The sequence below is a fragment of the Laccaria bicolor genome, genomic scaffold (genome assembly GCF_000143565.1).
Source record: "Laccaria bicolor S238N-H82 LACBIscaffold_7 genomic scaffold, whole genome shotgun sequence".
Taxonomy (NCBI): Eukaryota; Fungi; Basidiomycota; class Agaricomycetes; order Agaricales; family Hydnangiaceae; genus Laccaria; species Laccaria bicolor.
The window spans coordinates 641,496-664,625 of NW_001889878.1; the positions used below are offsets into that span (position 1 = coordinate 641,496).

The following is a 23,130-nucleotide window of genomic DNA, read 5'->3' on the forward strand; positions in this document are numbered from 1 at the left end:
CACTGGAAACGAAAGGCCTTTGAATTGGGTTGCCACATGCCCTGGCATTCATCTGACTTGTGGGTAAGAGTCATGCTGTGATCTGGCAAAAAAAAACCACATCGAATCAACAATAAGCCTAGTAATACCGCGGAGGATTCTATTTCCATCTACTACTTGCATTGCAAAAACGAGCTGGATCACATCTTTTGGAATCCACCAACAGCCTCGATCATTTGATACCACGAAGTACCGAGATGCTTTGTATCGCCTGCTACCAGACAACTGGATCAGGAGGTCGGGTTACATACTCAAGGCCAAGGAATTGAACTAGTATAAAATGCGAGGATTCCGATACTTGGACCATAACTTACTCGAAGTTCCCATGAAGACTACTTTTACAACGACTCTCGCTTTGGCCGCTGGCGTTTCTGCTCGAACCTTCACGGTCAGTGCAGATGAAGCATAGCATCAATTATTCTCATGAAGCCCCAAAGGTGTATAACGCATGTCCATTCACAATTTGGTATACTACCTATTCATGATGTTTTTCTTGTATTGACTACTTTCTAGGCCAGCGGTAAATATCTTTGCGATAAACTCTCTCAAAGGCCAACCTAGATTCTTCAGATGTTCACGGACTTGAACGTTGGGACTGCCATTCCAGCCTTCCAGACAGGGTGGGTGTAATACATCAAATTCTATACGCTACTTCATCGATTTTGTCCTGATTAACTTTTCAAAGTTGGGAGGCCCCTGCTTATTCAAAGGTTTCGTTCACTGTTCCAAACAATTGGAAGGCTGGAAGGATCTGGGTAAGCAGAATCATTCAATAGCTATGTCTCATAACTCAAGGGAGCGTAGGGAAGGCGTAACTGCGATTTCTCCGGGAACCCAGGGTCTAACTCTTGCCTTGATGGGGGCTGCAACGGCGGCCTCCTTTGCGACGCACATACAGGAACTGTGAGCCTCCAAGAACACCTGAAGATCTAATCCCTAACTCTCCCATTCAATAGGGTGTGCCCCCCGCAACTGCCGCAGAGTTCACTCTCTCGACCGACAGCAACAAAGATTTTTATGATGGTGAGTGGAATCGAGTAAATTTGACACAGATCCCAACCTCTCACCAGTGTCCCTCGTTGATGGGTTCAATCTCCCAATGCGAATCACCAACAACGTCGGTTGTCCTGTCGCGGAATGTCCAGTTGACCTTGGTCCCAGCTGTGTGTGATGGCAATTGAATATTCATCGAATGTATCATTGATGCCTCAATCAGGTCCGTCGCAACTGCAAGGTCCTTTCGACTCTAGCGGATTCCCTGTGGGGTGCAAGTCCGCCTGTTTCGCGAATCTTGACGGAAACCAAGGTAAAAATTTACCGTTTGAACCATCTTCTGCGCTTCATGTATTTCATCACAGGAGACTCGGGTAATTGTTGCTCCGGTAGCCACAATACCGCCGCAACCTGTCCCCCTTCTGGTAACTGCGAGCTTTGCTATTATTTTTGTTATGTCTTACGTGCTTTTGGAATGACAGGCGTTGCGTTCTACAGCTACTTCAGTCAGTCCCTTGCTTCCGTAACTTTTTTAAATATGCACGCTAACAGACACATAGAAAAAAATTGCCCAAACTCATACGTATATGCATACGATGAATCAAGTGGAACGGCCCTGTGGACTTGCGATGCTGCTCTAAACGCTGATTATACCGTCACATTCTGCCCTTGAAGCGGTCGCTGGGGAGTTTTGACTTCTTTGTTTTTCTTCTTGAAGTCCATTTTGTTTCTTTTTACAGTGGACGAGCTCTATACAGTCTTTCCAAGCATATGTATTGGCGGGTCGAATGGACGCGGTTGAATGTCAATGACAGAATGCTTTGTTTTTCCGGCTTGTGCAACTTCGACTTTTCTCAAGACAGCAACTAAGTACTGGCAAATTATTTCTTGTGAGTTATGCTCTGGTCGAAATCGAGAGTTAAGTTTCCGCAACCATATTACAAACAAGTTGTGCTTACTGTTGAACTTCATGCAAGTTACATGTAAGCCGATAATCAATCTTACAGACACCCAACAGGTGCTTGCCTCATGTCCGCTAACGAGCCAATTTGGAGCCAATAGTGAAGCCTCAGCAGCTGCAAAACAACAAGCATAAACAGCCCAACCTTACTTTCTCCATCATGGGCCGCTGGACACAATACGATGAAGTAAGCCGTTATACCAAAGCATCTCTGGTTTTGACATAGCTCAACTTGTGCGCGACAGGATGAGGCGCGCTTACCGGAAGGTATGCAGCGTATTGGCTACGACGCCGACTGCAGCCGCTACACCTTTCGTGATAAGGAAGGAAACATATACCAGAGTGCTCCTAGAGCACGGTATGGGATTTTAACACCCGTCTCTGACCCCGTCGCTGAGGTCATGAAGTCAAGGCCTCAGGCATTCGCCACTAATGGTAAGTCGTTAGAAGGATATACAGGGAGACCCTGACGCTACTTATTGTCCTTTATCACTCTCAACAAGACAAGCAGAAATCAAGGAGCCACTCTTTGAGTCCTGTAGACCAACCGTTGATAACTTTCCATGACTTGCTACCACCTAACGCCATCACGTCAGCCTCGCCGTCGGGGAGCAAGAAACCATTGCCCACGTTGGCTACTACCACGAGTACTATAACTCCCCGAGAGCGCTTCGTACAAGCTGTGCGGAGAGCTACGCTGCCCAATATACAAGGCGTTGTTCGTAGTCTCAAACGCTCAATGACGTCTGCCAGAAGGGCTTCCTCTTCCAGGGAGTCCAGTGATACTCAAGGTCTTTTGGGAACTCCAAGAGGTTCATCGAATCTGGAACGCGCTACCTCTTCGGTTACTGCTTGGTCAGGTCCTTCTCAAACGGAAGTACCGTAAAGCCACTGACTTGCAAGGACAACAAAGGAAGGACTTATTGTACATCTATGCTCACTCAGTCATTTCAGATCTTACCCACAACCAAGCCCTTTGTACTCTAGTTTATTCGTCAATTTTCTGGAAGTAGTTACGATTGTATCTCATGGGACATTTGGATTTTATTGTACCATTTGTAACCTCTACGCTTCTCGTTGAATCGATTTCTGATTGATTCTGGTAACAAGTGCAACACGCCCATCACTTACTTGGCCTCCCAACAGATGCCTAGCAACTTTGAAAGCGTCGAATTCACAGCAATGGTGCTCGATGTATTGTAACAAAAAAGAACCTAAAAGACCGAAGGTTGAATGTCCAACCCAACAGTCATCGTCTTCGTAACAACCGAAGCGCCATCGCCTCATCCTCCTCAAGGGTATCATTTACTGTGGGTCGTCTGGTGGACACAGTGGAAGTCGACGTCTTACTCCGCTTCGGAGGGGGTGGCAGGTCGTTCTCTTCTTCATCCGACGGGAGAACTGGCAGATCAAACTCAGGAGAGATATAACCAACATCTGAACCAGTGTCCAGGAATGCAACAGCGTCTCCATCGTTTTCCGTTGTCTGTTGTAACAATGTAAGCTTGGTTCATTTGTCCAGCGAAAAAAAAAAAGGACATACCGCTTTCTCTTTGTCCTTTCTCTTGCGCTTCTTCTCCCTTTTCTTCTCCCTCGCCTCTTCCTTATCAACCACATCCGCGACCTTCATTTTACCCCTCTCCCCCTCTGCGAACTTCTTTCCCTCCTCCTTTGCACCTGCCAGACCACCCGTACCCTCGAACCAGGCATCTGGATCCGCCATCTCATACAATTCATGTGGCTTGCCTTCATCGTCGAAAACTAGCTTAGTTGAAAGCCCGCCTTTCGCAATGGTCCGCTTTGCCCTTCCAAGTTTGAGTTTTCGTTTGGAGAGTTCGCTTGCATCGTAGGTCGGAGTCTTGTCCTCCAGACCGTGATCCGCCCGTTTGAGGGTAATGAAGTCATCGCCATCGTCTGACATGGGTTCGTGGTCGATAAGCTTGCTGTAGTGTTCCGAGAGAACGTTCTGATTCTTCCTCTCAAACATGCGGTCGTATTTGGTTCGGACAGCGGTCGGCTAAATGAAACGTCAATTCATAATCATGCGGTATTGGAGGGGAAAAACGTACTTTTGATATAGCGGTTTGCACCCCTTCGTCATCTTCATCCTCTTCACTGGACTCCCCTCCATCACTTTCTCCTGCACTACTCTCTTCCTCTTCCTTCTCCTTTTTAACTTCTGCCTGAGCGGCTTCCACCGTCCTCGACGCGTTTTTCTTCTTTTTCGCAATCTCCTTGTTAAGAAACTTGATTTTCGGTGTACCAGGTAAACCCAGAGATTCAGCGAACCTATCCACCGGAAGTTCCTCTAGTTTGAATATTGACTTGTCCTTGTGGATATAAATTGACCGAAGGTATGATACGAATGCCTAAAAAGTCGTTGCTCGATCATATAGCATAGATTTTGGCGTAAACGAAACGCACCCGCTGTCCCAAATACTTGATTTCTGGGTCCTGAAATGCGAGATTCTGTAGCTGGTTCTCGATAGTTTGCGTTTTGCTGGCACGGATTTTGATCTGTTTCACGTCGATCGCCCTCTTTTGAAGGGCGACTTTCATGCCTTCTTCCTCGCTAGGCATCAGGAATAGCAGTGCCTTTCCCTTGCTTTCATACCGTGCCGTCCTTCCCACACGGTGGATATAGGTATCGGCATCCTCTGGGGCATCCATTTGCAGCACCCAGTCGACAGAAGGGAAGTCCAGACCTCGCGCCGCGATATCAGTGGCAAAAAGCACTGCATGAGATATTGAGGAGAATTTGGTGTACATTGTGAGTCTTGCGGATTGTTTTTGCTTCCCGTGAAGGTGGAGGAGGGGAACACCGGGATGCATCTTGCAAAATGTCTCAAAAACGAAGCGGACTTGCTTACAGCTGGACATAAAGACTATGATTTTAGATTGTAGGTGCGTTTTGATGAAGCTCCATAGGACGTCAAGTTTTTTGTCCAACTCGCAAATAACGTAGTGTTGTTCAAGGTTTTGCGGCATGGTGGACGTTGATGAGCTTGCTACGTTGATCCCGACGTAGACTGGATCTTTGAGGCTAAGGCGTGCAAGATCACTGACGGACTGGGTTTGCGTGGCGGAGAAAAGAAGAGTTTGGCGAGATTTGGGTAAGTGAGAGAGGAGGGCGGCGAGGGTTTTTTGGAAGCCCATATCCAGAATTCTGTCGGCTTCATCGAGAACTAAAAAAAACGTTGGGATGATAATTTAGGCGTCGAGGACAAGTTGACTCACCTAAAACTTGTAAATTATCCGCATCGAAACCGACTGTCTGGTCCATATGCTGGAGAAGCCTTCCTGGCGTGGCAACAAGGATGTTCATTCGAGATAGTCGGTCCCGTTCATCCTTGAGGTTCTTGCCGCCGATGACTAACCCAGCAGAAAAGGAATGATACCCTCCAATCGAACGCAAGACATCGAATATTTGTACAGCCTGGTCTTGTGTCAGACGACTTTAGCGGACAAAACAGAGAATAATTCACAAGTTCTCGCGTCGGAGAGATAATCAACGCTCCTAGTCCGTCTGCAGCACCCCATTTCCGACGGTAGAGAATCTCCAAGACAGGAACGAGAAACGCTAATGTCTTCCCACTTCCTGTTTGCGCTGCACCAAGGACGTCTTTCCCTTTGAGTGATATGGGTAGACTCTTCGTCTGGATGTCCGTCATGTCCATGAAGAATGCTTTCTTCAGACCTATAAAGGGTCAGGCTTTCAGATTTTCTGGAAAGAAATATATAGACCTCTCTTCGTCGCGTCTGATATAGGGAGATCGGAAAATGCCTTGAGGCCATCGGGAGAGTCCTTCCATAAATTTAGCTCTGGTTTAGTAGGTTCTGCGCAGTTGATTTATGGCAGTTGGACGTGTCCTACTCACAAATGACAGGGCGTCCCGTTCAAGTGCCTCGATCTTTTGGTTTTCAGACAATTTCTTGAACTTTTGAGGTTTTACGGAAGCCTTTCCTTTTTGCTTTGATTTTTGTTGCTTTTTTTGTTGAGAAGATATTGTAGATGATCCAGCCTTGCCTGCCATTGCCATTTTACCAGAGGAAGGAAAAGGACGTCACGGGGTGATAGCACTGATACGTCACAGACTCGTTCAGTGTGACACTTACCCGCACCAATGTCACACACCAATGTCAAGCACTACCTTCACCTCTGGTAACAACTTGACCATCAGTGTTGATGCGGACTCGGACGAGGAATTCGATCGAAATGAGGGGCGGAGACCGGGTATGGTCAAGAGTGCGTTCAAATGATGGATCACCCTGACATTTCGCCCCCAAGCTGACTTCTAATTAGAACGAGAACGGAAACTAATGCTTAAACTTGCCATCTCTTTCTTCCTCTTCGGCCTTATCAATAACGGTACGTCTGCGCGTTGCTCCTTTAGACCTATGTTTAACGTGTTGTAACTGTAGTATTATATGTAATAATTCTATCTGCTGCACTTGATCTTGTTCCACCATCGACGCCAAAAGGTATCATTGCCTTTTGCAACATCGCATAGCAAAAGTTGGTTGGCCGTACATTTTCAAGGCCCGGATATGTTATAAGCGACTCATTGGATGCTGTTTTCTCAGCTCTGCTGGAATGCTGGTATGTTCACTCGCAGCTCTGACCTAAAGTGCTTGCTTAATACTTCTTGCAGATCGTCGGCATTTTTCAATAGTCTTCCCATGAAACTTCTCGCCCTAGGGTGCAACCATTTTTCTAATGTCTTAAAAACATAGGCCTCGGCGAACTTATTTTCTTACACTACCGACCACTAAATAGCAGGCTACAGCGTCGGGTATGTCTTCCCGATTGTCTTTGGGTAGTTCTCATCGGACAATGTGTGTAGCTATTTTGCTTCGGGCACCGGAGTTGCTGGCCTGCTCGGCGTGGTCTGGTGGGAGATGCGTGGGTTGGGTGTCCGCGTTGGAGTGTGGGTTATCATCAGTCAGTTCTAGTCTTTGTATTTGATCTAGATCATGCCACCAATAACTCCTCTCTCCTACTTCCTCAGGCTTCCTCATAGCTCGTCGTTCCTCCATTCTGTTACGCCCACTGTCTATGCAGACGCTTTAAGTAGTCTGTCTATCTCGTGAGTTTCATTTGCCCTCTTTATACACTTACATCTAACATTTGACACTCGCGTCAGTTTGAGTACACCATCAATCAGGTCTGTTTGAACTCCTCGTCACTGACTCACCAACCTCTGATCCGTGTTTCTCGACAATCAAGTGGATCGGTCCGACACTTCTGTATCCTGTGCCATCGGCGAAAGACCACTGGCTGCTCAGCAAGATCATTCACTCTGTCCGGGATTACTATCCCCTGTGGCAAGTACGTCGCCCCATCCTCCACGTATTCTTGATCAACTGATTTATGCTCTACTCTAGCTTGTCTATCAATCAACCGTCTTCCTGTCCAGATCCTCCATTTCATTCGAGATCCCTGCTCTTCCCCAAAGCATGCTCCCGCTACTCGCCATCATTCAAGCCATCATCCTCGTCGTCCTAGCCTATGAGTCAGCGGTAGGACTGTTTGATGACGGCGATGAGGTCTGGAGCGTCTTGCTCGTCTTCATTCTAATCAGTCTAGAAGAGATCTGCGGCAGCTTGGCATAGTACGCTATCCGTTATCCTTTTAAGCGTTCCACATGCTTACTCGTCCCATCAATCACCTTCACTCTTTAGCGTCAACGTCTTCTATCGCGTTACTCACGAACCTCCGGATCCAAACACACGCAACAACATTGAACGAACGCGTCAAGAACGCGAGTTCAAGATTGGCTCTATCGGATTCGCGGATTCGACTGGTATCCTGTTTGCTTCCATTTTTGCGGTACCTACCGAGTTGGAACTTTGCAAAGCGCAAGTCCAGAGGGGCAAGCTCCTTTGCAAAGGGCTTTAGACAAGTAGAGTGTTTATACGCGGGCGTCTATGTATATTTATTACTATGTTACCCCCCATTTAAAGACAAAGCAAAGAACAAGGTAGCAACGATAGCGAAGCTATATAGCGATATTGAAAGGGTCAGATATGATATAACGTGTATGGGTGGATATAACTTGTATGGGTGAGATGAAAAATGCATTTGTTCAATCCTCAAAGAGTTGGCGGGGAGATGCAACCTAAGATCAAAAGGCGTAAAAAAGTGCTAGACATCATGGAACATTAGATGCCTGCCTACCTTGTGCGTGTAAGATTGCCACGTCTCCTGCAAGCTGCTGTCTTCAGCTGCGATCCCCCTAAGAACACCTCCAGGGGTATAGTGTTGGTGCGGTTGGTACGCCTGCTGCTGCTGCCGTGACGGACCCGCGCCATACGGTTGCTGCTCCTCCATAGTATACCCACTCGGTGCCCCGGGCCAGTATTGGTACTATTCCCCACGGTAGGGGGCTGCCTGCATGGTATGCGAGTTGCAGATTGGGATGAGATTGAGAATGCGAGAGTTGTCGGAGATGATGAGAGGAGGACACGGACGTGGGAATGGCTGCTGGTGGTGGTGGTGGTGGGACGTCGTGCATCGGATGATCTGGTCCAGGAGGTTGAGCATAGGCTGCACGGTGGCCATGATGCTGTTGTTGAGCAGCATGTTGATGCTGTTGTTGCAATTGCTGCTGCTGTAAGAGTCGTTGCTGCTCCTCCACTTGCAAACGATACTGCTCTTGTCTTTGCTGTTGCTGAAGCTGCTCCCGGCGTCGAAGTTCCTCCTCCTGCTGTTGTTGCAGTTGTTGTTGCTGCCTTAAAAGCTCTTGTTGCTGCTGAAGATGTGCCTGCTGTTGAGCCTGTTGCTGCATAAGAATCTGTTGCCTCTTCACCTGTTGCCTCTCCCTCTCCTGCTGCTGCTGGGACCTCTGCCGCGCCAATTCCCGCCGATGACGCAGCAGCAGCTGCTGTAACGACGGCCCACGGTCCATAGCCATGGGAAAACCACTAAACAAATCCGCGCGTTGCGCATTTTGCAGCTGCGCCCGGCGGATGTGTCCGTCAAACACATTCAACAGATTCACCAAGCTGGGGTGAAAATTAGCAAATGAAGGATTATCCGTGAACGCCTGCTTTGGTGACTCCGACGAAGCTTGCGAAGAATATGCAGTGTCACCACCTTGTGTGAGACCTGGAAGTGGACAAACGCAACGGTAGGGGGGTTAGTAGCGGCTTTGGCAGATTTTGTAGCGACGGTGTGAGTCTTGCCACTGAATATCGAGAGCTCGTCCTTGTTGTCTTCAGGTTCAAAAGGTCTAAAAATGTCGTTCTGAATCTTGGGTGCGATGCCTCTGGTAGTCTCGCGGTAGACTTGCTGTGCCTTACCTTGAAGCCGTCTCAAAATAGGTTTTAAAGGAAGAGAGATTAACCTTTTGAGTAGTATACTGTACTAATACGACCAACTGTTCAGGCCCCTTGGGGTGTGACATGTTTTGACCATCTCTTCATCGCTTCATTGTCCTGTGTGATGCGTGACGAAGAGTTTTTGCTCTTCGTCCACCACATATTTCTCAGACAGTTTGGCCCAGCAACCTGTTGATTTTTTGGCTGGAAGGTAAGCATGGATTCCTCAAGTATAACATGGTTCTAAATATGCCAAATGTGATGTTTAAAACAAGGCACCGCAGGTCCGGAAAAAAATGACTATTTTCAATTCAAAAAAAAAACTCTTCAAAACTTGGTGTGATGCGTGACATCACGCCTACTTCCCTTCCTTCACAACCCTTTGTGATGCGTGACGTGAAGACGTGGTCGTATTAGTACAGTACATGCGAAAGGGAGGCACGAACGAGAAATTTGACAACTCTTCCACCATAATTCGCAGCACTCGCAAAGAGTTCGCATGCCGAATATAATTCCATCAGCGCTGCTGGGGCGACTTTACACTTGGAGCTGTGTGTCACAACAGACGCTAGCATCACCTACCAAACATAAGCTTCCATCATATAGGGTGATAAAACACGAGCACCGCTCACCGTAGCTGAAGACGCATGCGTCCACAAGACCCCAAACCGGGCGATTTGCGCCGGAAACATGGCAAACTGCTGTTTCACCGACCCAATAATGGTGCAGGCGCTTCGATATCCAGCAAGGAAGGAGGGAGCGTACTGGCTCTTTATCGGATCGAGTGGGTTGCTTTGCGCGAAGAAACAATGATGTATGTAAAGAAGAGCTATAGAAAGACATCTGTGAGTGTAACTCGGATGGAATAATGACAAAGACCCACTGAGTTCACAGTACTAATTCGTGGGCATCAAATGGGACATGGTCAACGCGAGACCAAGCCGTCAGTGGGGTGTTGGTGGGGTGGCGGACATTGGGCGTACGACGGGAGTTCCATGTCCCGCACTTTCCGGTCGAGGTCGAGAATATGGAATACTTTAGTGCGCGCGAAGTAAGGGTTCTATATATTATTGTGATTCTTCCGCTTGTTCCTGGTGGTCTGGGCTCTCATGTTCTTCACCTTCCACGGCCGAATGAAGCTCAATACTCGACTTGATCTCTATTGAGCTTCAACAGCTCACGGTCAAGCAGCGGGTGTGGTTCTTTGCTAACTGTCGACTGCAAGATGGCAAGGGCGTCCTCCAACTGACGTATACGATCACTTATAGTATGGGCTATCTTCCAAGGCAGCTTCCAAGCAGCTTCTCCCTGTCCGAGGAATAACTCATGTGAGCGAGCGACAACATCGAAAAGTATACGGACTGAACCCACCTCGTCCCTTGACCAGTGATTGGACTCCCGTTGGGAGATATCGCAGAATAGCCTCTACTGTGACGTCTGAGCCACGAGAATAGAATGGGGTGGGACAAGAACACACCTTGAACGTGGTACGGTCTTGTCACATCTCAGCTTGAGGCTACGGGGTATCGATCAGGTTGGGGGCCCGGGATTGTTATGATGAGTTGTGCTCACTGGCGACGCTCCGCACAAGAAAGAGCACTTAGAAAGCCGTTAACGCATGCCAGCTGCTTCTTGAACGCCCGTACCTCTACCTCGCTTCGACTCCTTGTCTTGTGCACGCTGTGAGGTGGCATCCCTGCGTGATGCCTGTGGCATGTGGGCGTTAGTAGTAGGTGCGCCGGGACCTAGCAAGTCAAAAGTAAGTGCATTCTTGTATCCAGGAACTGCTCTGCCGTGTAATGATAACCTGCTTGATGCGACCCGAGCTATGCCCAAAGCCTGTAATCTTCTCGTATGGCATTATTATCACTTGCGTCGTAGTACTGAGACTTCTGTTCAAAACAAAGACGAAGAAAAGTACTGTGTCGTTTTATGAAAGCCTTGAAAATCTATTGTACAAAACCAAGCGTGATACCAGCAAACTCAGAACAATCCTCTAAAGTGTCCATCCACTCCTTCGCATCTATCGTAGGTTTCCCGGCAGCTTCCCAGACTCTTGCAAGCCATCCTGCAGCGCCCTTCCATGGCGTGTTGATTTGAAATACATGGAGATCCCACAAAAGGTAGCCGTGGTCAGCCGCTTCAGCTTGTAGACTCAAGTTGTGGTCCAGCCATCGCTGTTCAGTGAAGGGGCAGCCAACTTCAATGGCGGCATTTTGCCAGCCCAGCTTGTGAGCAATGCTTCGTGCGAGGAACCGGTAGTCGTCCCTCTGCTTGAGAATTTTCACGGTCTCCGCTTTCTCCTCAGCCGTAAGAGATCCATCATTCACAAGGGCATTGCAATGGCGGAGAAGATAGACTTCTCCAAGTGTCTCCGGTGGTGCAAATCGTAGGTGGTCCCTAGCAAGACAGAGAAGCACCTTTTCATTTTCTTCTAACAGGACTGATTCCGTATTTTGCAGGATAGGCGATGAGTTGCCAGAGGCAAGTGGGGCTCGAGATGGAGGCTGAACATTATTTCGCTGAAGGGCAGGAGAGTTTGTCAGGTCTGCGAACAAGGGTTTCCAAACAGTATCATCTTCCCGACATGGGCAGATTTTGAAGTCGGCAGAGGCATAGGTTCTACCCATGTCGTTTCGCAGTTTATGCAACCAATCCAAAACGTCTGATGTACGCTTACGCGGCAGCAAGAGCATCGGATGTCGCTGCCCCTGACGAGGGGGACCAAAGTCGTGTTCCATTTGTGCAAAGGGGTTTGAGTAACCTCCGCTACTATAAGTTGGAGTGTCTGTGACAGGGCCGGGTTTAGGTGCTCGCAGTCCGTACTGGTCGGCGTGCTCCGCTAAGAGGGCTGTGGTGAAGAGCCCACCACGAAAATGGCCAGAGTCCGACTCCACAATCGAAACTGATTCCTGGTCTGCTCCAGCTGCCGCAATAAGATTCCATCGCTTGCTTTTCCAGCGGCCTGAAAAGCAAGCGGTGATGATGAGGTAAACTGTTGCGGCACAGCCCTCTAGAGCGCACTCCACTTCAAACGGATGGAGGGTGATGTGATGGTATGCATCGCCCAAAAACACAATTCCCTCCTCTGAGCCATGTCCGCAGATAACGAGAAACAAGGTATCATCAGCGGTAAGCTTTGGCACGAAGTCCCGTATGGGCTGAAGGTAGGCGTAGCGGAATCCTATCAGTTTCCTAATTTCTCCGACTGGCTCCACTGTATCGACGATTTCTTCAAATGGTGGTGGTACGAAGATTATCCTGTCGCAGGCTGGGTCGCCAAGCAGAAAACCAGGGCCGCTACGGATCTCTTCACCACAAAGCCATGAGCTATTCTCTTCTGGACAGTCAAGCAGGGCATTGAGCGCCACGAAATCCGTGGCTTGCCAGTGGTTGAGCTTAAGCGCGGTCGATGCCAGTAGCCCGATGACGTAGCGTCGAGTTTGATCCGTCATTTCTGGACTATCGGAGGCAAGGGTTATGTGATGTGCGGAAAGGCCTTCAAGTTGGTCAATAGCGGGCAAATTATCTGAAGCGCGCGCGGGGGGCGGGGGTCAGGATGCGCAGAAACACAGACAAGGTTCAGAAATACTTCGCTGGATTTGTTGAAAGCTGCCAGAGGCCTGTTGCGAAAAAACTACAGCAAGGTCCAGTACCTTTTGGATTGGAGTCGGGACGGGGACGTAGGAAAAGACTCCAGAAGCGACAGAGAAGATGATATTCTTGCAGAGTCTGAGAGCCATTGTTTTGTTATATGTAACGGTGCGGTCTGAGTGGAACAGCAGAAGGAGAGGAGAAGTTCTGTGTTGAAGCTCTCCCCGTCTCACTTTCCTTATGAGGAAAGTTGATCGGCTGGGGGATGATATAGTACATGACGAACCATAAAAATATATGCCTTTGGTGTAGTGGTTATTTGTGCAGGTTTCTTGGTGCTTACCAGAGTGTTTGGTGTTCGATTCTGCATCCTCCATTTTTTTTTCTACTTATGTGGGCCGATTTAACGGCTCCCTACTCATACCTGTGTCCAAAATTTTAAATAAATAATAAAAAATAAAGAAGGAAGGGAAAAAAAGGGAAGAAAAAGGGAGGGATTTGGCTGACCAAGGTATGGTTTGAGCTGATATTCAGGCAGCCTTCACGAGCTGGTCAGCTTGTGCGAACTCAGATGGCGAAACAAATGTTTGGTTCTATTTGGCATCAGCATAGCCATGGCAGTAGTGAACCTAATAAATATTCACTAGCAAGTTCACTACTTCGTGTGGTACCTTCCAGTGGCTCCCTCGCACTAAAAAAATTCAGATATAATTTAGATGTATATATAAGCAAGTATACAAATTTCTATGCCTTTTCATGGCATATTGAGCAATACAGGTCAGTTTTCACTACTGAATCACATGTGCAGCGCTTAGATAATTTGTGAATCATGCGGATGCTCGTTTCGTCACCTGCTCACTCTTGTCCAACATCACCACTCCAAGTCTCTCCAAATCAGCGAAGGAACCAGGTATCAAAGGTAAGTAACATGTTTTTTTCATTTTATTGCTCAATATGATGAATTCACTGCAGTAAACAACCGAGGCGGCGGTCAGTACGACTGACCGCCACCTCTGATTAACCTCACCACACACAGCTCTTCTCAGCTCTCCCCACCCCCAAATCACCTCATTAACCACATCCCTCCCCGTCTCCACATTGCGAGCATGCCAGCACTCTGCCCCTCTCTTCTCTCAGATTCACGGCCTCTCCCACCCCTACTTGTCCCATCGAACGAAACAGCAGCCATTGCGCCTCTCTATTTGCCATCACTATACCCCCTCCCCTGTTCCAGGCTCCATCACAGCGAGGCAGGAGACACAGTTGGGTGGGCATAAACACAGGCCCAAGTAGCCGTCATTTATGTGCACCATCCACTGCTAGGTCCTCGTCCCCACCGTCCTCGCCAACACCTCAACCACCACCAAATTCGGACACGAACAACTATATCCCCGCCTTCCCCTTTTCATTCCAATGCTAATGCCTCAGCCACCACCCACAGCTCCCCGAACCTGCGTATTCAGACACGCGTGACTGCGCCCCTACCCTCTCTCCCCTTTCCAGTCCAACGCCTCAGATCTGTGGCTGACTGTTTCCGCAAGCCATGCGTGAACACGAGTAGGCATGCCATGTCGCTCTACCCACCATTCTTTCTTATTACCTCGCTACTTAAGTATGTTATGTCAATTCAATATTGAAACATATAAATTTCCTCTTCCCGTTCCTACTATCCCTTCCCTCACATTCAGTACTACAAAGCTTGCAACTTCATATCTGTGTTTTCAGGCTCCTCCATTATTCTTTCCAAATTATTTTGTAAGATTTTCAAGTATTTTCAATGCTAGACAGCAATTTGGCATTGAAAAATAAAATAAAAGTACATTCAAACTAATATATAGCTTCAGATATTGCATTGAACGAAGGAGCAAAAGAAGAGGAACATCCATTTGCCAGGCATCGGCATCCCAAATCGGAAGGTCATGTGATTCTTTTGAACTCTGTTCAGTAGTGATCAGTAGTGAAGCACAGGTATGAGTAGCGACCCGATTTAACAGGATCTCTCGGATCTCTACCCTTTTGGGAAGGTGCATGTGACCACGTGACCTGGTGTGTTGCGTCCTCCTCCCATTTCTCCTCCCCCGCCACCGCTTCGACCACTGTGTGTGTCCCCTTCCAAAGTTTTACTTGTAGTGTACCATTTTGCATTTATTATACATAAAAATGCAATTTTTTTTCCAGTCCTGGCCTTCCCCTGAGCAAACATGTAGCCTTGTCCCAAATGGACCTCATGGCGCATCCTTGATTGGGGCATGGGCACCATCAATCTTTTGGTAAAGATACAAAACTTGCAGAGTGTCTCTGATGCACCAGTCACTACATGTTTATCACTTTTTTTGCTCTTCAGGGGAAAATTTGAATGGTGGTTTGCTGCAAGGGACTGGAAATAAGTCAGATAAGCACACATAAGTCACCATAAGTGCTTATGTGCAATGGATTTAGGTTAAATCAAGTTCAATTTAGTGGATTTAATGTCCTGTGATGCCAACCAGCTCAATTCAAGGTAGCTTTCCATGAGCTGGCCTATCCCTGCACCCAATTTAAGGGTCTTTTGGTTCAGGGTACTAACCCCTGCTATAACACATCAGCTCATAAATCTCTCTGTAACCTGTACTGTCATTAGGCTTCTTAAATGTAATTCTCATAGTGTTTCTTGTAATGTTGCAGCTAAGGATGTATATTCACATGATGGGTAGTACATGAGTGGCAAAAAAGAGCATTCTATCCTGCAAAACTAAAACATGGCCTTGCACTCATTGAATCTTTGGACATACCTTGTAAATCCCCCACTTCCTGATGCGTGTTGTGATGCATGCAGCACATCATTTCCATCCCAACGCATTTGTTTGCACTTCATGAAATCATAATTGAGCGCGTGAGCATTTGACCTCTGGAAAGATGGAAAATGTGATGGGAGCCAAGCTCCATGTGGCATGGTGTTGACTGTGTCGCATTGAGAGGTTGGCTGCAGCAAGAGGGGGTTGAGAGAGACAAAGGCAAGAGGCATTGTACAGAAGTCAGGGTACATAAAAACAAAAGAATTTCACACAGAAAACAGAATCCAGTGATGGGTGTAATTTATCAAATTTAACATTCAGTGCCTTAAATTGAGTGAAATAATTGTACTTATGTCATTGAATTTGAGCGGATTCATCCCAAAAAGGGTTTGTGGGAGCGATCCAGGAGATCCCTGAGACTTTTCAGGGATCATGCCTCAGACCAGACCCTTTACATTCCCCATCACATCTTATCAGTGTGCACACATGCTTCCCTGCCCTTGCCTTTTGTGTGCCCAAAGGAGACATGTCCCCTTGTTCTGTCTTTCCCTTGCCCCCTTCCTCAATGCACTCCAGGGCAGTTAGTAGGAATCACCCAGCTACACTGAGAGCCCCGACAATACAAACAGGCCATAGTTGATGGGGCCTGCTGATGGGCCGATGAGGGCCAATAACCCTGTGTTGATGAATTGGCTGATGTGATCCCAGTATCAAGGTGAAGAAGGGTCGGCCAGCTACATAGATTTATCATAAACTGATCAGTAGGAGGAAGCTGCGCTGGGCAGTCAAGTCCCTGTATTTGTGTATCGGCTGATAGCTAACCGATGCAAGGTCGGCTGACAGTTTTTTGGCTGATGAAAGATAGCTAAGCTATGCAAGGCTGGCTGACAGTTTTAAACATTGCTGGGTAGGTGATCGGCTGAGGGGGCAGCTAAGCCATGCAAGATTGGCTGACAGTTCTGAACATTGCTGGGTAGGTGATCGGCCGAGGGCCATCACTTCTGATTAGCAGCTAGGCTATGCAAGGTTGGCTGATATTTCGACCATGGCCTGGGTTGGTGGGCGGCGGAGGGCCCTCGACTCTGGTTACCAGGGTCAGCTGGTCAGACGTAGATATCACGGAGTCGGCCGTGGACAAAAATGTATGAACATTGTCAGCCAATGCTTCACTGAGGCCGGCTTCTCAGTTGGGCCTTTAAGTTAGCAGCCGAGCAGAGGCAGACTGGGCAGAACTTACCTCCATAGTTCAAATTTTCAACTTGATCCATAGTAAATATAAAAAACAAGAGCTGCGATCGCTGCAAGTGACTTCTGGGATTCGAACACAGGGCATACATACATGACGTACACCTCCCAGCGTAACCACTAAGCCAAGCCAACGTTGGAAGACAATGGCGGCCAGTATCTTTTACCTGCCTGCAATTTGAACCCAGGTGTCCAAGCTCGGCACTTGGTAAGTCACCGTTCTCAGCATACGACAACACATTGGTGAAGTACTTTGGCTGGTGCCGAGGCCAGGTGGAAAATAACTGAGCAGACAAGTGAATTAAATTGGCAAAAGTGCCCAGGCTGCGTCTCAGGTAATAGAGCCGATTTAATATTAAATTGGTGAAGTACTTTAACTGGTGCCGAGGCCAAGTGGAAAATAACCGAGCAGACAAGTGAATTAAATCGGCAAAAGTGCCCGGGCTGCGTCTCGGATAATAGAACCGATTTACTATTAAATTGTTGAAGTACTTTGGCTGGTGCCAAGGCCAGGTGGAATATAACCGAGCAGACAAGTGAATTAAATCAGTAAGAGTGGCCGGGCTGCATCTCGGATAATAGAGCTGATTTAATATTAAATTGGTGAAGTACTTTGGCTGGTGCCGAGGCTGGGTGAAAAATAACCGAGCAGACAAGTGAATTAAATCGGTAAAAGTGCCCAGGCTGCGTCTCGGGTAATAGAGCCGATTTAATATTAAATTAGTGAAGTACTTTAACTGGTGCTGAGGCCGAGTGGAAAATAACCGAGCAGACAAGTGAATTAAATCGGTAGAAGTGCCCGGGCTGCATCTCAGGTAATAGAGCCGATTTAATAGTAAATTGTTGAAGTACTTTAGCTGGTGCCGAGGCTGGGTAAAAAATAACCGAGCAGACAAGTGAATTAAATTGGTAAGTACTTTGGCTGGGTGGAAAACAACCGAGCAGACAAGTGAATTAAATTGGCAGAAGTGCCCAAGCTGCGTCTCGGATAATAGAGCCAATTTAATATTAAATTGGTGAAGTACTTTGGCTGGTGCTGAGACCGGGTGGAAAATAACCGAGCAGACAAGTGAATTAAATCGGTAACAATGCCTGGGCTGCATCTCAGATAATAGAGCCGATTTAATATTAAATTGTTGAAAGTACTGTAACTGGTGCCGAGGCCGGGTAAAATATAACCGAGCAGACAAATTAATTAAATTGGTAACATTGCCCAGGCTGTGTCTCGCATAATAGAACCTGTTTAATATTAAATTATTGAAGTACTTTGGCTGGGTGGAAAACAACCGAGCAGACAAGTGAATTAAATCAGTAAAAGTGCCCAGGCTGCATGTCGGATAATAGAGCCGATTTGATATTAAATTGGTGAAGTACTTTGGCTGGTGCCGAGGCCAGGTGAAGAATAACCAAGCAGACAAGTGAATTAAATCGGTAAAAGTGCCCAGGCTGCACATCGGATAATAGAGCCAATTTAATATTGAATTGTTGAGGTACCTTGGCTGGTGCCGAGGCTGGGTGGAAAATAGCCAAGTGGGCAGGTGAATTGAATTGGTAAAAGTGCCTGGGCTGCACATCAGGTGACAGATATTAAATTGTTGTACTTTGGCTGGTCCAAGGCCATGTAAAAAATAACATAGCAGAGAAGTGAATTGAATCGGGCATGGGTTGCATCTCGGATAATAGAGTCAATCTAACATTAAATTGTTGAAGTACCTTAGCTGGTGCCATGTCTCAGTGTGAAGTCACCAGTCAAAATTCCCAGGCTGCTGCTTGTGATTAGATATCAAATTGCTATGCCATGTCTGGATGCAAAATAACCAAGAAAATGAGTGAATTGAATCAGTAAAAATAACTGAGCTGCATCTCAGGTGATACAGCCGATTTAATATTGATTTGTTGCAGTCCTTTAGCTGGTGCCATGGCTGGGTGCAAAATGACTAAGCAGACAAGTGAATTAAATTGGTAGAAATGCCCGGGTTTCACATCGGATAATAGAACCAATTTGATATTCAATTGGTGAAGTCCTTCAGCTAATGCCATGTCCGGCTGCAAAGTTGCAAGTGAATGGATTCTCCCGCCATCCCACCATCCCACCATCCTATCATCCCGCCATCCCGCCATCCTACCATCCCGCCATCCCACCATCCTACCATCCTGCCATCCCACCATCCCGCCATCCCGCCATCCCACCATCCCGCCATCCTGCCATCCCATCATCCTACCATCCTTCCATCCTTCCATCCTTCCATCCTGCCCTCCTGTCATCAGCATTATATCTTGACCATTACTGGGCCACTTCTCTCCAAAAACCCTGCTAATTATATCTTGATGTAGTCTATGACATACTCAAAACAAGAACGTATAGTAGTGTAGTTGACATGCATCTCCCTCAATGTTCCCCATGGTATGTATACCTTTACTGTAGTCTCCCCAAAGCAGAAAGAATACAGTGTATATTATATATGCTTAATTTGTGGTAGCTCAGAATAGCCATTTGGGGTTCTGAGTATCTGTATTGCACAAAATGCCCAGAAGACATATAAATCCCATGGGAGTTCCAGAGGAATATGTTCAATTATTATTTGCAAGACATGAAGATATAAGGTTCTAATCGGAGAACTTACCTGGTAAATGGTGCATGGAGAGGAGGGAGGAATACATTGTATCCATTCGTTACATCACCACAGTTTCACCAATGAGAGTCAAAAGTGGGTTGGAGGTAGGGATGGGATAGCTAGAAAGAAGTTTAAAAGGAATTATAGAGATTGACAAGACAAGATAATGATTTCAGAAGATTATATATGGAGCAGGACAATGGTACATGGATAGTCACTAACATTCTAGCCATATCTCTGTATCCACCAAAACACATATTTAAAACATCCTGCCTTCCTTACCTGATCAATACTCTTTGAATAACCTACTAGCTACCCCAGCCTTAAGTGAACCTCACACCATATATAATAAACACCACCAAGATATGATTAGGAACTTTTTTGGAGAGAAATAGTCCAGTAACAGTGGAAATACTATACTCATGACTGGTGGGCGGAATGGGGGCGGGATTACACCTATTGGAGAAACTAGTGCCTGATTTAGTAATTGTCGGTCAACAATGATGGCATTGAGAGGGGGCACCAGGCGGATGGTATAACTAACTTGTCTCTTTGGCATTGGTGTATGAATGGCTCCGAGCTCGGGGAACAACCCTCATGAGTTGTGTTATCTTGTCTGCTCAGTAATATTACACCCAGACTGAAATGATACGGATGCAACCCAGGCATGTTCAGTGATATACTTCACTTGTAGGCTTGGTAGTGGTCCACTTGAACAAAGCATGGTTGAAGTACTTCCGGGCATTTTTACCAATTGAATCCACTCAGTTGTGGCTTTGCAGCCAGGCACGGGGGTGGCTGAAGGACTTTAATATTTAATCACTAGCATTACCCGGGGTGAGGCCTGGGCATTTTTGCTAATCTGGTTCACTTGTCTGCTTGGTGATTATGCATCTGGACATGGCAGCAGCTGAAATACTTGGACAGTTTAATATGAAATCGGTTGTCATCCAAGCATTTTTACCGATTTAATGCACTTGTCTGCTCCGTGATTTTGCACCCGGACCAACTAAGGTAATTCAACAATTTAATATGAAATTACCAGCATCACCCGACATGCAGCCCAAGCGTTTTTACCAATTTAGTTTATTTGTCTGCTCTGTGATCTTGCATCTGGACATGGCACCAGTTAAAGTACTTCACCAATTTAATATTAAATCGGCTCTATTACCCGAGACGCAGCCCGGGCACTTTTACCGATGTAATTGACTTGTCTGCTCGGTTATTTTCCACCCAGCCTCGGCACCAGCCAAAGTACTTCACCAATTTAATATTGAATCGGCTCTATTATTTGACATGCAGCCTGGGCACTTTTATCGATTTAATTCACTTGTCTGCTCGGTTGTTTTCCACCCAGCCAAAGTACTTCAACAATTTAATATTAAACAAGTTCTATTATGCAAGATGCAGCCCGGGCAATGTTACCAATTCAATTCATTTGTCTGCTCGGTTATATTTCACCCAGCCTCGGCACCAGTTAAAGTACTTCAACAATTTAATATTAAATCGGCTCTATTACCCGAGACGCCAGCCCAGGCATTGTTACCGATTTAATTCACTTGTCTGCTGGGTTATTTTCCACCCGGCCTCAGCACCAGCCAAAGTACTTCACCAATTTAATATTAAATTGGCTCTATTATCCAAGACGCAGCCCAGGCACTTTTGCTGATTTAATTCACTTGTCTGCTCGGTTGTTTTCCACCCAGCCAAAGTACTTATCAATTTAATTCACTTGCCTGCTCGGTTATTTTTTACCCGGCCTCGGCACCAGCTAAAGTACTTCAACAATTTACTATTAAATCGGCTCTATTACCTGAGACGCAGCCCAGGCACTTTTACCAATTTAATTCACTTGTCTGCTCGGTTATTTTCCACTCGGCCTCGGCATCAGTTAAAGTACTTCACCAATTTAATGTTAAATCGGCTCTATCACCCAAGACATAGCCTGGGCACTTTTACCGATTTAATTCACTTGTCTGCTCGGTTATTTTTCACCCAGCCTCGGCACCAGCCAAAGTACTTCACCAATTTAATATCAAATCAGCTCTATTATCCAAGATGCACCCCAGGCACTTTTACCGATTTGATTCACTTGTCTGCTCGGTTATTTTTCACCCGGCCTCGGCACCAGCCAAAGTACTTCACCAATTTAATATCAAATCAGCTCTATTATCCAAGATGCAGCCCAGGCACTTTTACCGATTTAATTCACTTGTCTGCTCGGTTATTTTTCACCCGGCCTCGGCACCAGCCAAAGTACTTCACCAATTTAATATTAAATCAGCTCTATTACCCAAGATGTAGCCTCGGCACTTTTACCGATTTAATTCACTTGTCTGCTCGGTTATTTTTCACCCGGCCTTGGCACCAGCCAAAGTACTTCAACAATTTAATAGTAAATCGGCTCTATTATCCGAGACTCAGCCCGGGCACTTTTGCCGATTTAATTCACTTATCTGCTCGGTTATTTTCCACTCGGCCTTGGCACCAGCCAAAGTACTTCACCAATTTAATGTTAGATCGGCTCTATTATCTGAGACATAACCCGGGCACTTTTACTGATTTAATTCACTTGTCTGCTCGGTTATTTTCCACCCAGCCTCGGCACAAGCCAAAGTACTTCAACAATTTAATATTAAACAGGTTCTATTATGCGAGATGCAGCCCGGGCAATGTTACTGATTTAATTCACTTGTCTGCTCGGTTGTTTTCCCAGCCCTTTGAAAGTACTTCAACAATTTAATATCACCCGATGTGCAGCCCAGGCATTTTTACCGATTTCATTGACTTGTCTGCTCGATTATTTTGCATCTGGACATGGCACCAGCAGGGCAGTTAGTAGGAATCACCCACCAACACTGAGAGGCCCGACAATACAAACAGGCCATAGTTGATGGTGCCTGCTGATGGGCCGATGAGGGCCAATAACCCTGTGTTGATGAATTGGCCGATGTGATCCCACTATCAAGGTAAAGAAGGGTCGGCCAGCTACGTAGATTTAGCATACACCGATCAGTAGGAAGCTGCCCCGGGAAGTCAAGTCCCTGTATTTGTATATCGGCTGATAGCTAAGCTATGCAAGGTCAGCTGACAGTTTTGAACATTGTATTTGTATATCAGATAGTTAAGCTATGCAAGGTCGGCTGACAGTTTTGAACATTGTATTTGTATATCGGCTGATGGAAGATGCAAGGTCGGCTGACAGTTGTGAACGTTGCTGGGCTGGTGATCGGCCGAGGGCCTTCACTTCTGATTAGCAGCTAGGCTATGCAAGGTCGGCAGACATTTTGAATTCGCCTGGGTTGGTGGTCGGCCGAGGGCCCTCAACTCTGGTTACCAGGGTCAGCTGGCGAGACCCACATGGTAGTCATGGTTCATGGATATCACCGAGTCGGCCGGACACGAGAATTTATGAACATCTCATCAGCCGATGCATCACCGAGGCCGGCATTTTCAAGCCGAATCGTTTTCAGCTTGGCCTTTAATTTAGCAGCCAAGCAGAGGCAGACCAGGCAGAACTTGCAGTTCANATTTTCATGATCCGAGACAACATCGGTCANACCAGCATTGATTAGTAAATTTTAACAAG

At 46.8% G+C, this 23,130-nt stretch overlaps 9 protein-coding genes across 9 annotated transcripts; 4 read left to right on the forward strand and 5 right to left on the reverse strand.

Annotated features, from left to right (window-relative positions):
- Positions 1–364: 364 nt before the first annotated feature.
- On the forward strand, positions 365–1,705 carry LACBIDRAFT_399641 (thaumatin-like protein; the record flags this gene model as incomplete). Its single annotated transcript, XM_001878749.1, has 12 exons — positions 365–427; positions 477–505; positions 553–559; positions 610–659; positions 725–794; positions 844–942; positions 996–1,062; positions 1,110–1,202; positions 1,256–1,345; positions 1,398–1,457; positions 1,515–1,538; positions 1,593–1,705. 12 exons carry the CDS (start codon positions 365–367, stop codon positions 1,703–1,705), a joined length of 765 nt encoding a protein of 254 aa, XP_001878784.1.
- A 448-nt stretch (positions 1,706–2,153) lies between these two features.
- On the forward strand, positions 2,154–2,879 carry LACBIDRAFT_317108 (uncharacterized protein; the record flags this gene model as incomplete). The annotated part of the gene is made up of 3 exons (XM_001878750.1): positions 2,154–2,180; positions 2,239–2,428; positions 2,497–2,879. The coding sequence occupies 3 exons, from the start codon at positions 2,154–2,156 to the stop codon at positions 2,877–2,879; spliced, it is 600 nt and encodes a 199-aa protein (XP_001878785.1).
- A 624-nt stretch (positions 2,880–3,503) lies between these two features.
- Positions 3,504–5,780, reverse strand: LACBIDRAFT_248227 (uncharacterized protein; the record flags this gene model as incomplete). The annotated part of the gene is made up of 7 exons (XM_001878967.1): positions 3,504–4,010; positions 4,063–4,113; positions 4,171–4,362; positions 4,418–5,178; positions 5,231–5,429; positions 5,479–5,690; positions 5,738–5,780. Coding segments are annotated over 7 exons (1,965 nt in total), but the record flags the coding sequence as incomplete, so codon positions are not given.
- Positions 5,781–6,130: 350 nt separating this feature from the next.
- LACBIDRAFT_325288 (uncharacterized protein) lies at positions 6,131–7,892 on the forward strand (the record flags this gene model as incomplete). Its single annotated transcript, XM_001878751.1, has 8 exons — positions 6,131–6,239; positions 6,297–6,362; positions 6,771–6,786; positions 6,838–6,935; positions 7,069–7,080; positions 7,159–7,322; positions 7,379–7,605; positions 7,676–7,892. 8 exons carry the CDS (start codon positions 6,131–6,133, stop codon positions 7,890–7,892), a joined length of 909 nt encoding a protein of 302 aa, XP_001878786.1.
- Positions 7,893–8,229: 337 nt separating this feature from the next.
- On the reverse strand, positions 8,230–9,399 carry LACBIDRAFT_317112 (uncharacterized protein; the record flags this gene model as incomplete). Its single annotated transcript, XM_001878968.1, has 3 exons — positions 8,230–9,101; positions 9,179–9,306; positions 9,374–9,399. The coding sequence occupies 3 exons, from the start codon at positions 9,397–9,399 to the stop codon at positions 8,230–8,232; spliced, it is 1,026 nt and encodes a 341-aa protein (XP_001879003.1).
- Positions 9,400–9,726: 327 nt separating this feature from the next.
- Positions 9,727–10,310, reverse strand: LACBIDRAFT_317113 (uncharacterized protein; the record flags this gene model as incomplete). The annotated part of the gene is made up of 3 exons (XM_001878969.1): positions 9,727–9,891; positions 9,946–10,142; positions 10,244–10,310. The coding sequence occupies 3 exons, from the start codon at positions 10,308–10,310 to the stop codon at positions 9,727–9,729; spliced, it is 429 nt and encodes a 142-aa protein (XP_001879004.1).
- A 143-nt stretch (positions 10,311–10,453) lies between these two features.
- LACBIDRAFT_317114 (uncharacterized protein) lies at positions 10,454–11,007 on the reverse strand (the record flags this gene model as incomplete). The annotated part of the gene is made up of 4 exons (XM_001878970.1): positions 10,454–10,621; positions 10,685–10,736; positions 10,791–10,829; positions 10,886–11,007. The coding sequence occupies 4 exons, from the start codon at positions 11,005–11,007 to the stop codon at positions 10,454–10,456; spliced, it is 381 nt and encodes a 126-aa protein (XP_001879005.1).
- A 255-nt stretch (positions 11,008–11,262) lies between these two features.
- Positions 11,263–13,056, reverse strand: LACBIDRAFT_325290 (uncharacterized protein; the record flags this gene model as incomplete). The annotated part of the gene is made up of 2 exons (XM_001878971.1): positions 11,263–12,812; positions 12,891–13,056. 2 exons carry the CDS (start codon positions 13,054–13,056, stop codon positions 11,263–11,265), a joined length of 1,716 nt encoding a protein of 571 aa, XP_001879006.1.
- A 957-nt stretch (positions 13,057–14,013) lies between these two features.
- On the forward strand, positions 14,014–14,184 carry LACBIDRAFT_317116 (uncharacterized protein; the record flags this gene model as incomplete). The annotated part of the gene is made up of 1 exon (XM_001878752.1): positions 14,014–14,184. The coding sequence occupies one exon, from the start codon at positions 14,014–14,016 to the stop codon at positions 14,182–14,184; it is 171 nt and encodes a 56-aa protein (XP_001878787.1).
- Positions 14,185–23,130: the final 8,946 nt, after the last annotated feature.